Raw genomic sequence first — 14,467 nt, 5'->3', positions numbered from 1 at the left:
CTAAACAATTTTTCTGTAACTAGCGTGTTTTCTTTCGATTAAATGCAATAATGACATATTTTTCCAAAAGTTTACCATTTTTGAATAAATGTTTTAAATAGTCTTTTTTACGAGGATTAACTTCTAATCTGATTAAAAGTGTTACTCAATCTCTTAACTTTCAGGATCTTAATTAACTATTAAAGCAACCTGAAGAACTACGCTCAATCTGATGTCAGAGCATGATGTCCTCCATCAAACTCTGCAATTTTTGTTTTAGTTATTTCTTACCTAAAAATCGGGCTATTAGCCATACTAGATTAAAATGGTCCACCCTGTTTATTGGGTCTCAAAATACCCTAATATAGTTCCATCATTAATCGATACATTTCAAAATCCTAACGAGCATTCGCCATTCGATTGACACAAAAATTATGTAAGTAGCTGACGGTCTATTCTCAAGGAAAAACAATATGTAACAACATTCTCTTATGATAATTACATATAATTTTCATAAAATATCATATCAGAAAAACAAGCTTTTCGCATTGATGACATGTACCTACTTTGAAATGGAAAATTTACTACTTATTTATTGTCAACAAAGAGTTTTTATGTGCGAATTTATATTATTGATACTTACACTTATATTAAGACCTTGCGAGAACAACTTTTTTTTTTAATGCACTAGTTTTTAAACTGAAATCAAAATGAAGATCTGTAGCAGTTTATATAACCTAATTAGATTCATTTTAGTGAAATAAGCTTGAAGTTTTATTTTTATGGTTCAGTATATGTAGGCCAGGTAGATGTTAAGTTGTAGGATTTAAATTTTTTTTAAAGATTTGCGTGACTTTTCTCTCACATCACCTGGGTAGCTTTATGTACATAAAACTTGCCAGAATATACTGTGTGGGTCATTTTAATCTATACACCTAAATATTTCGTTTATTAGTGAACCAATCAAAAACCAACTACTAAACAAAAGTAGCAGAGTTTGATTGGGGGGGGGGCATCATGGTCTGACATCAGATCTAGTTCTTTTATAGCCAACTAAGATCCTAAGCGGTAAGAGATAGAAGAACACTTTAAATTGGAAAGTTGATCCTCATAAAAAACCTAAACATTTTTTGTTTAAAATATTGTTTTGAAAAACGTTAGCTTTCGGAGAAATGTGACTGAAAAATATTCCATCATCGCATTTAATAGAAAGAAAATACGCTTAAAGTTTATCGGTTATTGTAGGTCAAAGTCATGGACACAAGCAAATGTCTTTTGCCCTTGACAACTTTTGGCTAAATTAATTTTCCGTAGTTAGCGTGTTTTCTTTCCATTAAATGCAATGATGACATATTTTCAAAGTCACATTTCAAAGCTAACTTTTTTCGAAAAATGTTTTACACAAAAATTGTTAGTTTTTTATGAGGATCAACTTTCTAATTTAAAGTGTTATTCAATCTTTAACCGTTTAGGATCAAAAACTATCTCTCACATTTGACCTTTGACCGGCCATTGTCATTGACCTTATTGGCCTACCATTCGATATCTTTGTTATTATTCGATCAAAATTCCAAAAAATTGAGACATAAAACTTAGCTATTCACTAGCGATAGCAACAAAGATAATTAATAAAAACCAACTCACCCCTGTATTGACACGGGATTGTATCTTCCCCCACCACCACGGATACGAAAACTTGTTTTTAGAGTCAGGGTATGCCCCTAAGCATCCCCCAAAACTATAAGCCATTAAGTATTTCTTTAAGGAACACATCTTTATTTACTGTACTATACTATGAATTGACAATTTGTGTCTGTGTTTGCTGTTTGCTTTCTGACTAAGGCTCAAAAACCATGTGACCGATTCGAACTCGAAAATAAATAATATTCTTTCGATTCGTGTTTATGAAGTGAAATTATTACATTTTTTTGAAATGTTTGAAATTTAACACGTTTATACTTACGGGTGATATTGTTCCTCGAGAATCAGTTCCATATTAAACGAAATTTTGTAATCGAGTGAGAGGTATACATTTTTTTGTTGTTGATAAAATTAACCAACCATTCTCCAGATATTTCAATTATTGAATTAAATTTACAGGTTAGAATGATAATTTGTTAATTGGTAGCTTAGTAAATTAACCAATAAATAGATAAAGTTTGTGCTTAGCGTGGCCAACCATCATATTTTACTATCGGTTATAACGAATTGAAACCGTATGCAAGCGCAGAGACTCCACTGCCGAAAGCCATCTAATTGTCCAAGAGATGAAAGTAAATTTTGTTTGTTCATAGCAAGCGGGGTAAGCGGAGCCAAGCAAATTATAGCCATTAATGAATTGGATCTGCAAGCAAGCGCAGTCAGCTTCAAGAGATAGGTCTTATGGTCCAAGAAATAGGAAAATCGTTGTCTAAAGTGGGCGTGCAAAACGGGGGCAAGCTAGCCGGTGGAACAACCGGGCTCAGCGGGTGGGCTAAGCATAGTATAGCTATTAAGGAATTGGAACTGCATGTTAATTAAGATTAATAATTGCTGATCAAAAATTATTATGAAATTGTAGTATGCAATAATTGTGATTGATGTCATTGTGGTTCCTATGTACCAAAACATGTCCAGTTCCATCAAATCTCTATATCTCCTTCGATTTCCACAGCGATCTGAATATTCTGAAATGGATAAAATTAAAATTTAAGCTCACCACATAATTTAATAATTAATAAATACTCAAATATTGGAAAAATACTTCGAAATAGCAGTAATAGTCTAGGTCAGGGGCAGAATTTCTCAAGTCTAAATCAAACCAAAATTACAATTTTATATTGAAATGATTAATGTTTACAGTACAATATGTTCTTTCGATGGATGTGAACAGAGGTATATCAGAGGATATGTTAATTTGTGAGTCTATATATGTAAATGAAAGAACCCTTATAATTTCAAGTGTTTACTTGAATCATATAATTTATAAAAATATATTAAAACGTAATTAATATTTTCATAATGTATTGCCGTGACCAAATTTTAACATCAAATACGTAAATAAATAAATAAAGATCAAAAGGGGAATTGTATAAGGAAGTAACACATGTCGAGAGGTGGAACTAAGTATAGCAATAAAATTTGTCATTTTCTTTACTCACAAGCTTTTCACTAAAGGCTTCGCCAAGGAAAGAATTGAATGAATTTACTTTTACTGCAACCAAAATAACCTCTTATAAGCATACCTGAAATTCTTTGGTGCTCACTTAGTTTGCCATTCACCGTAAAATATCGTTTTACTCAAGTTTACTTTTTCTTATGTGGAATCTACTTACGGTTACTACATTATAGTGAAGTAACAGTTCTAGTGTAGAATGTCAGAGCTTGTGGGTCCTGCTCGGACTATCCTATAACGTTGACTAAATAGACAGTGGTTTCAATAAGGCATTGAAAAATTTCAGACATGACTTTCTTGCATCAAAAGAATCAAAAACGTCCATATGAACATTTGATCTTAGACGTTCCATTTTCGAGATACAGAGTTATAAAGTTTAAAAACAAAAATATCATAATGAACTTAAATTTTTTTTAAGATACCTTTCAGATACCTCACAGACTTTCTACTGCCGAGATCTTCAATCATGCATAGGTTTGAAAGAAAATTTGAAAACTGAAGTGAAAAGTTTTTGATGATTTTTTTTTTTCAAGATGATTATTTTGTATATTAAAATCAGGAATATTTCAGAGAGGCAAAATGATCTATAGGGGGAAAAGGTACTGTCGCAACTGACACATCGACGCGCAGCCTAAATTGCTAATGATAGAGCTTTGAAATTTCGAGAGGATATTGACTTTATACTGTAGGTGTTATTTAAGAACGGATTTTTCGAAATTCATTCCCTCAAAGGGTGAAATAGGGATGAAAGTTTGTACGGAAATATATACAATTAGAATTCACTACTAAACCGATTTTAAAAATTCTTTTATCGGCAATGGCATGTTCACATTTTCTTTTCAAAATAATAAGGGATTCGCACCAAAAGTTAAAATCCATTAAATAGTGAACAAAATGGACGTTAAAAAAATTACTCTTGCGTGATTTTTCCCACAAACAAATGTATTTTAACTTACTAACAATAAAAATGAATTTTAACTTTTTGTGCGTAAACCTAAACTTTTTTTAAATTAAATACAACCCATGTTAATTGATGATAATGTAGCATTCTATAGGTGAAATGATTTTTTAAAATCGGTTAAGTAGAGAACTCAAAAATGATTATTTGTATATATTTTCATAAAAACTTTCATCCCCTCTTTCACCCTTTTAGGAAATGAATTTCGAAAAATTCTTTCTGAAATGACTGACAGTGTAAAATCAATATCGTCTCGAAATTTCAAACTTCTATCTTTATCGGTTAAGGGTGCGCGTCAATATATCAGTCCCGACATTGCCGATTACCCCTCCGGATTATTTCTCCCTTCTAAAATATTTCTGATTTTAAAAAATAAACAAAAAAAATCATTAAAAAAAAATCATCAAAATCGGACCTGTTATTGAGGACTCTCCAAGAATGGCTATTTTATGTATTCTTTCATCCGACTAAAAACCAAATGTCAAAAATCAGCCTGTATATATTCAAATAATATTCATTATCATAAAATCTATTATTATTTATGCGTAAATTATTAAGTATTTAATGCTTGACTGTGTGAATATTTTCAGTAGAGTTATAAAAAACGACCAAATTTCTAGATATATTTGATGAATTTTATTTTAAATGTGTATATTGAACCTTATATTGTGTAAATATTTTTACACTTAACGTATATTGTTTATTTTATTACACATTCATGTGAAATTATCAACTCTATACGTACACATATAACATTCAACATATACATTTGCGTTTTAAGACCAGTTTAAAGTGTGATGTTGTTTAATTGGGGAAGACCAGTATATTTTTTATTTATAAGATAGCCAATATATAAGGTAAAAATATACTAACCTTGAGCAACAAAACAAACATCATATGATATAATGGTGTGGACGGTCAACAACCCTTTTTTTCCATACGTAGAAGAAGTGTCTCAACCGAGCAACACCCACTTTATTTCCCCAACGGCGACATATTTTCATTGAGAATATTATATGTATATATATAAATATGATGCTGGTTTTCAACAATTATATCAAATCAAAGCAAACATCATTTATAGAACAAGTGTCAACAATGAATTCAGTGTTATCCTTTTGTGTGTTAGCGGTAAGTAGTGATTGTTTCATTATCCGTCAAATATCTACAATAATCAAAAAGACATTTGAAAGGCCGGGCCAAATAATTTCTATTGTATTATAATCACTACAATTATTTTTTTGATCACTATTTTCGTTGTTTCGCTTCCCAAACAAGTTAAAGTTTTGTGTTTAAGTGCATTCAAATCGTATTTATTAGACTTTAAGGATAAATAACCAAATGAAACTTTTGTCTGGTGACCCATCAGCTTACTATGGCGATAAAAAAATTTGTAGAAATGTGGAAATTTTCAACCAAGTTTTTGGTTTTTGAAAATTACTTTCAGAGATGCCAATAAAAAGAGTAGACAATCAATTAATTTTGAGACCGCTGAAATTCAATTATTTTTATTTAAAATGTTGATTAAGTTTGTGTAAAATTTCAAAACTCGTTATAATGCAACAATTACATTCATACTCTGAACAATGGTAAATAGCATTTTATTTTTTGGCATATCTCCAATCCTATGTCATGAGAACCACTTTTCGTAAAAGAAAAAGGTGATGATCTAAGCATAATCAAAGCAAACAAATGTTTCTCAAGATGTTTTCATTTATTAAATATTTCCATTTCAATAATAGTACTAAATTTTATGCTTCCTTCTAAAGTCGCAAATATCTCTGTAATTATCAGATTGTAACTATTTATCGAAAACAATTGCTTCACAAAAATATGTGACCATACACAATGGTCATATAGAAACGAATACACTCATACTTTAAGAAAATATACAGAATGCCTTTTGTAAGTTGAAAAGAAACCTGCTAGATAAATTAAATCGAGGAAAATGGTTCAAGTGAAAAATGTTAATTTAAAAGGCACACATCATATACCGGCATCGAATACGATCTAAGTTTTCAGGTTCCATTAAAACCTCCATTTCATTCATAACTGACAAACATAAGATGAACGCTTTAAAATAGAAAGTTGTTCTTTATAAAAACGCAATCATTTTTTTTTTTTGAAACTTTTTTGTAAGCCGAATAGTTCAGAAAGAAATTGATACCAAAAATTTTCCTTTTTGTGTGTTTGTTCATTCAATTTGAACAAAAATGATCTTTTTAGAAAACCAAACCACTTTTATTGGATTTAATGGAAATTTTTTTTCGAAAAATGACTAAATTTCGCAGTAACAATTATAAGGTATAACAATTCTGATACGAAAAACCATTGCGAACAAAAAATGTTACTTTTTTAATCAATTACAACTTGGAGTAGAGTGACCTTTTCATTTAACTTGAAAACTTACGTCTTGTTTAATGTCTGCGTTAGATCTGCCCCACAAACCTAACATTTTTCGCTTGAAGCATTTTTATCGATAAAAATTATTTCTCGATTTTCAAGCATATGTCGATTTTAAAAAAGCACCCTGCATAAACGATATAAAAAACGTGAAACAAAGACTAAAAATAGAGTTAATTTTCTCCCAAAAAATTAAAAAGTTTCAAAAAAAATTAATGGACCATTGAAACACTGATATTTCCGAATTTGTTTTTCACAATTTCATTTTTTTTTTTTAGATTTGCTTTGTGTTGTTTTGTAACACAATAGCATTACCTGTGGAGGAAGCAGTCGATGGTCTTGGAACCTTTGAAGGAAGTCTTCCTGATTCCCCTGTACAAAATGCAGAATTAAACAGTGATAGTTCCGATCAAGCTTTAGAACGAGCTAAACGTGGTTACGGATATGGTTATGGCGGTTATGGTGGCTACGGAGGCTATGGTGGTTACGGACGTCGTTATGGCTATGCCTATGGGTATCCACGAGTTTCATATGGATATGGGTATGGTTATGGCCGTTCAGGGTGGGGCGGGGGTTATGGAGGATATTACCGAAGAGGAGGATATTGGGGATAAAATATATTTTAGTTTTTTACCCGTAACCTTTAAGATATTATTTTAACATGTACATTAAGTGATAATAAATTGTTTAGTTATTTAAGATTTCTGCTTCATTTTTTATCCAATTATTTAATTCCTAAAAATTTGCATTCATTAATAATGTTCTTCGATCGATTCAATCTCTTGGAAGACTAAAGTTAAACAAAAAATTGCACCACTGTTTCGAATCAAATAAATATTAAAAAAAAAAAAGACAAGGCAAATATGATTGAAGACAAAAAATAAAGAAAGATGTATAGCAGTTTCTAGTGTACTATTTATTGGCGATAAAAAATTGACAAGGGAAGTTGGTTAAGAACTGGGCCTAAGCTACGCTTGCAAGTATTTGTAAACGGAATAATTTAAAATTTTTCAAATATGAAAAACACCAAGAAACTTTGCCTGAGAAAACACCAAGAAATCCTTATCGCGGGATAGAGTTTTGAGAAACTGCGATGGAAAATTTGAATCAAGAAGATAATTTTTTCTTAAATATTTTATTTAATGATAACATTATCAATTCATTGGCCTGAGACAATCAATATCGCTATGTCAGTACCAGAACCGAATGTCTGAGCTCGAATAATGGGTGACTACCTATATATTATAGTTGACGGAACTTTAGATTTTCAAAAATTTGTTACATTATAATACATTGCCAATTGTTAGAGCTCTTCCTACTTTACGCCTGCAATCTGTATGGTTTTAACAAGATGAATGCACCGCCCACAATGCCATGATAGTATGGCAGTTTCTGGAAGAAACTTACAAAGAACGTCTCATGGGTGGTTTTTTAAGTGGCCACTCTGATCGCCAGAACTAATTCCTTTAAACCTTTTTTTGTGGAATTTTCTCATAACATACGCGAAATAGGCCTGAAAATTTGCTACACATAAGGCAAAAAGAATATTTTATATTTTTCTTCAAATGCTACAAAATACTCGGAGAGATTTCTACAATCGACTCAGATATTGTTTAACAAGTGGTGAAGGAATATTCGAAAATATGGTTTAACATCTGTTGTCGGAATTATTTTTATTTTCTTTTTCGGGAATTTATTTTTCTTTTAATTTGTGTGAATTGTTATTTTATGTTATACCAATAATAGAATACTATCATTTATTTTCAAATATTCCACAGAATTTCCAATTATTAGAAAAAATGCTAAACTTAAAAAAACAACAATGAACATTATTTAACACACTCGTATTACATGTTAAGGTAGACTGAAGTCTGAACAACAGAACCACAGAAATGGTGAACTCTAAAGTAACGATCTTTTTTTGTATTCAATATTTCTTTTCGAATTTAATTTCAATAATAATTCTCTCTAGATTATAGATACTTGTTATTGTACAAAAAATTAAAATACTTATGATAATTTTAGTGGTAAATATTTATTTTATAATATTTATACATTTAAATATAGTTTTAAAAACCTGATGTGAGTATTATTACAGAGCCTCTGTGTACAGACTAGTGTATACCGGTCAATGATACACAGGAATTCTCAGAAGGCATAGTTAATATTTTAGCTATGTATATCGATCTTTACTCCTGTAAAGCTTAAGAATAAGATTCATTTTCAGATATCTTTTTATGTTTACTTCATGTACGTACTCGGGGACCCAAAATAAACAGAAAAAAGCCCCAATATAAATGGATCATATATTCTAATTCACGTTACAGCAATAAAGAGAACTCAGTATTTCTGTAACGCTTGAAACTAAGACGCACGTATATAAGAAATCATTTGTTATAGATCCCTGAAAACATACATAAAAACGATTGCTTCTAAAAATAATCGATTTCTTAGACTCAAAACATTCATTATCTCTGTGTCTATTGTTAAGCCACATATGTATTATTTTACTTTGAAACTAGATTCTCTCCCAAATCTTGATTCATTTGAAGCTAGAATCATGTATTTTTTTGGACCATTGTTTAAAAATGTTAGTTTTCAAATCATAGCACCTGATACTTCAAGCGACTTCGATTGAAAAAAATTGCTTAGGTATTTCTTGTTTACAATAAAAAATGAAAAATAAAAATGAACAAATTAGTAAGTACATCGTGGTATGCTGAGACGAGTAAGTATAATTAATATCCCAAGTAACAATTTATATGCTATTTAGTTTTGTTCAGTTATTTTAAGGTTTTATTAAGGTTGTGAGCATGTAAAATGGTTGTATCCTGGATTTTTAACTTGCAAAGTTACCTTGAGAGTAATTGATTTTTTGAAACATTCTCCAAAGCATCTTACGTACCTAATAATAAACCCATGTTGCTGATACAGTCTTTTACTTTTAAATCAGTTTTGAAAGAGTCATTAATAAGCCGTTATAATACCATGATAAAACTGTTGTGTCTCAAATCATTTTTAATGATATTTAGTTTTATGGTGGTAATATAATGTCTTATCTAGAACTATTATACAACCCTTATAGAACTTAAAGGTGTAGTTTTATTCAAGTTTTATAAGACAATCTTTAAGACTACTTCAAATCGAAGTAATACAATTCTTTGGTCTGAAGAACAAATTGACTCGGAATTATTCTTTATAAAACCTTCATTAAACCAATAGAAAAAAAAATTAAATTTCAGTGAATCAGCCATATTTTTATTTTGACATTTAAATCGAAAGTGCATCCATATTGGAAAAAAATGAATAATTATATGAATTTTTGATTATATTTTTAAATTGTGGACATACAAACACACAAATTTTAACAATTTTTTACCATATAATAGAATAATGTTGCTTTTAACAAAAATAATGATCTTTATTGAAGTTTTATTTTTGCAATAAATTTTAACTTTCTTTTAAATTTTAATCATTTTTAAAGGGTAATGTCATTTTTAAGTGTTTTTTATACATTATATACAGTAAAATTTGTTTACCCAAAAAAATTTGAATATTGCAATTATTTAAAACTAATAATCATGTAACATGACATTATACATTTTTTCTAAACTATTAATTATTACCTCCATTTTATGTAAATATTTACATAAAACCTTTTGGAATTAATATTCATTATTTTATAAGTACAGCACGTTTAATTATTAAGATTAAATTGTTTTGTTATACCATATGGAGATAATATTGAGATTAAATTGTTTTAATTTTTGGTTTTAAGAATAGACTTATGGAAGACTTCTGAATGTATTCAATGCTATTTTAATAAAACTTACAAAGATTTAAAAGAGTTTTATGAAATAGTCCTGAAGATCAAATCTAGATAGGCCCTTTTAGCTTTATGACGGGTTTAATGGAGCCGTATGACAGTTTTACATATTGAATAGTTTTATTAAAGGCATGTGAATATAAGGCTACAGAGTGTTGTGTAGTTCATAATAAAACTTAAATTGTTACTTGGGATAGTGTTGTTAGGTATTTGTTTATTTATTTATATTAGCCAGAATATTGATTATACTTAAGTTGTTTTTCTAGGCCAACTTTTTGAACTTGAAAGTCTGTTTTCGAGCCTAATAGTACAATTTAATTGATTCAATTTTATATTTTTGCTAAATATAAGTTATATTAAATCAGAATTCAAAGATTAGACTATTAGACTATCTAAATTAAACTGTATATATATATATATATATATATATATATATATATATATATATATATATATATATATATATATATATATATATATATATATATATATATATATATACATATATATATATATATATATATATATATATATATATATATATATATATATATATTCTATAAAGTAAATATTTAAGCCAGTCGCCTGGTAGTGAAAATCGAGACAATGTTGTGAGTTGATTACGAATTTTGGGATCATTTTACTCCCCGAGGTGAGAGAAAAAAGATATTCCCATTTTTAAGCGCGAAATTTGAATTAAACATGGAAATTTCGGTTTTCTCGAGTCTAGCTTTGAAGAAAGGGCTCAGATAGAAAGTTTTCGGACGAAAGTTACAACAAGGGTAGATACGTACAATTTTCCGCCAACTAATGGTCATTTAAAGGTCGTGATGCCCATACATGCCCATTTTAACCGTTTTTTTAAAGATTTTTTTCTAGTAGAAGGTTTGCTGAAAAGAAATATGCCGACAAAGATGGTGGTTTTAATGCTATTTCATCTCGTTTTTGTTTTATTTGAATAGTGCAACTTCCGGCGCCAAAATAAATCATTTACAAAAATCGTAAAATTGAGTTTGTAGGCCAAAAAATGTAGTTAAATGTTGTATATTTAAGCCAGTATAACCTAAGAATACCATACATTGTAAGTTTGATCAATACCCCGGCTTCTGAGCTTACTTAGAAAAATTCGCACCTCGAAAACTGACCACTTTTTACACGTTCGAATTATTTCAGATTGGTCAAATTGTACACGTTGTTAGACTAGACTACGGCCTAACCTTACAAAAATTCAAAATATGGACGGTAGGTTTGAGCACCCTTAGTTTAAATCCAAATTAATAATATTAGTGGGTAGATATATTAAGAATCTCTAAAGGATTAGAATCCACAAACTTATTAAGGTTTTGGACTAGGTGAGGATTTCAAACGACAATATTTTCTAACCTGAAAATAATTTCACAAATTCGTATCGGTCGTACAATATCGTTGGTATCGTATACTCATGTATTTCAATGCAATTTTTGCAATAAATAAACATCAACATACGATTCACCGTAAAAATTAATAACAATTAACAAATTTGTCTAAAGTCGGCATTTATTTTCTATTATCTGAATTGGCATTCTACCAAAAACCATGTAATAGAAAACTATCTAAACATAAAATAAAATTGGCTAAGACATTCAAGAAGACGAGAATGGGAATGGTTACGTAGTTAAGATATATTATTAAATTATATGAAACCTGGAGTAGAGTAGGTTTGACTATGAGAGTTTGATTATTCAATAATTTTTTGTTTTCATGTGTTCATAATAAACTTTTCTGGTTATAATCTTAAATTGCTATTCAATAGGCTTTTGTCCTAAATTTCAAAAATGGGGTTAGACGATACATTAGTATCTGATTTACACTAAAAATTATTATTAAAAAAAAATACTATTAACATTATGAATTTTGCATTTTTAAAAATCAATTCAAATTTAGTTCTAAAACAGTTTCATGGAGTCTTAAATGACATCAAACAGTGACATACAATCATTTATGTATATGCAAGCTTACAAGAATTGATATTTTTGATATTTTTATATTTGTAACCTTACATAGCCTTTCATATGGCATGACGTAGTAACTGCAAAGTACATCTGATTGATGTTTTCTGTCACGTGACCAAATGTACAATTTTAAAGAATTTATTTAAAGAAATAATAATAATCCTTATATTTTATAAAAAATAATTTTCAATCATTAGAAACTTTTATCCAACCGATTTATTCTTTGTGGACAAAAACCTATTAAATGAGAAGAATATTATTTATTTTCCCATTTGAACCGCCTCTATTCCCATATGCCTACTCCTCTCTACGTAAGATTATCGCCATCGACCAGTTATTTATTGTCCCATATATAATTCCAGCCCGAAATATTACATTTCTGAAGTATAAGGTCATCTGCATCATATTTTCCGTTGCGAAAACCCTTGAGATTTATTTTAAATTTATTTTCTAATTTTTTATCCGAGAATTTAAAATATGAACATCTCATTTTACATTTTTAAAATTTGGTTTTATAAATTGCATCTCCTCACCATTCTGATATCCTCAATGGCACATTGACCGGCGATGTCCTTGAATTGACGGTCTGAGAAAAGCACTAATATACAAAGATTTTTAGCTTTTTCTTCTTCCATTCAGTTTCCTTATTTATTTTTTACTAATTTTGTCTCTCTAACTCCAGTAAATGGGGATTAAATCTCTAAATTCTTTCCTATGGCTCCTATTGACTTGAAAATTGGACGATAGGTAGATAAGACCCTAAGAAACAAAAGTTATTTATAGTTGCGAGTAGTGATTTTGCCCAGGGAATGGCAGCCATCTATTCTAGGAGATGGTTAGAAAAGTATTTCTTGATAATTACAACGGAAATCGGTAAAGGGGTAAATTCTTAACAAATATTGCAATTTAAGCATATTTTGAAAAGTCATTACTTTCCGAGTTATTGTCGATTGAAATTCAGAGTAATTACGTTTGCTTGTACCTTTTTCTTATGTTTTATTCAACACAAAACTGATGAATTTACCACGGGAACTAAAATTAATGCTTGCCGCTTTCCAATTTAATTTATTTAAGTACTGGCCACATGCTCAAGAAGTTCTAGCAGTTTTAGACATATATTTCTTAAAATATTGCAGTTTAAACGCAAATTTTTTTTTTCGAAAAACCCAAAAATATGTCTTTATTGTTAAATAACTCGAAAAATAATAAATTACAAAATAATGTTTAGACGGGAAACATTTAGCTCTTCTTCCGCAGAATATTTTATTTTCAAAACTTTTTTTGTAACTTATATTTTTCGAGTAACTTAACGATAAAAACATTTTTTTGATCTTTCGTAAAATTTTTTGTATTTAAATTGCAATATTTCAAAAAAATATGTGTCCGAAACTGATAGAGCATGTTGTCAGTGCGTGTAAGTAGTGGTAATTGGAAAGTGGAAAGCATTAATTTTAGTTTCCTAGGTGAAATTATCAGTTTTTGTGCCGTATAAAATATAAAGTTTCTTTCCATTATAACTCCGTTAGATTTCATGCAAATGACTTGAAATTTTTATCATTTTCAAGAACTTATATAGTTCTTTAAAAAGTGTATGGTTTTCTCCCCTCTACCGGAGTATCTACGCTATGTTTAATATTTCCCTCGGAATATCCCAAATTGGTAATTTTGTAGTGTTTCTTGATTTTATTTTTCTACTGAAACAAAATAATGAAAGCATTTTTAAACCATGCTAGAATAGCGAATCGTTATTACGAGATAATGTTATGTTTCTTCATCAGTAAAAGTTAATTTCCTCGAAAAAAAAAGTAATTTCCTCGAAAAAGAAGGTACTCAGGCGCTGCCTGGGTACCTTTTAAAGCCGCTTTTGAGAATAAAGTACTACTTGATTAAAAAAAACTGTAACCGGAAAGTGTATTAGAAAAGTAGTATTGATCAGCTGTTGCTTCAAATGTATGACAAATTGTTTATGCATTATAAGAAACTGCATCCTATCTAGAAAACAACATCATTAGAGCATCAAGTCAACATGTATGCTATGTAACTATCTTCACAATTATTATTGTTTGCAACAATGTTTGAAAGAAAACTCTCATCTTACGTTTAAATCTCTTCACAATATTTATTTATTTGTCTTCTATATATACCTACTCATTCCT

General features: G+C 29.4%; 1 protein-coding gene across 1 annotated transcript; it reads left to right on the top strand.

Moving 5' to 3' along the window:
- The first annotated feature begins 5,096 nt into the window (after window positions 1–5,096).
- Window positions 5,097–7,153, top strand: LOC123305491 (protein suex-1-like). Its single transcript, XM_044887216.1, has 2 exons — window positions 5,097–5,222; window positions 6,773–7,153. The coding sequence occupies exons 1-2, from the start codon at window positions 5,124–5,126 to the stop codon at window positions 7,106–7,108; spliced, it is 435 nt and encodes a 144-aa protein (XP_044743151.1). The 5' UTR covers window positions 5,097–5,123; the 3' UTR covers window positions 7,109–7,153.
- Window positions 7,154–14,467: the final 7,314 nt, after the last annotated feature.

The sequence above is a fragment of the Chrysoperla carnea genome, chromosome 1 (genome assembly GCF_905475395.1).
Source record: "Chrysoperla carnea chromosome 1, inChrCarn1.1, whole genome shotgun sequence".
In the NCBI taxonomy this organism is placed as follows: Eukaryota; Metazoa; Arthropoda; class Insecta; order Neuroptera; family Chrysopidae; genus Chrysoperla; species Chrysoperla carnea.
The sequence above is the reverse complement of the archived record's forward strand: the minus strand, read 5'-3'. Positions and strand labels throughout refer to the sequence as shown.

Coding starts and splice junctions, on each gene's coding strand:
- LOC123305491 (XM_044887216.1), top strand. CDS start 5,124: ATGATGCTGGTTTTCAACAATTATATCAAATCAAAGCAAACATCATTT. Junction 5,223..6,772: donor TATCCTTTTGTGTGTTAGCG/GTAAGTAGTGAT, acceptor TTTTTTTTTTAG/ATTTGCTTTGTGTTGTTTTG.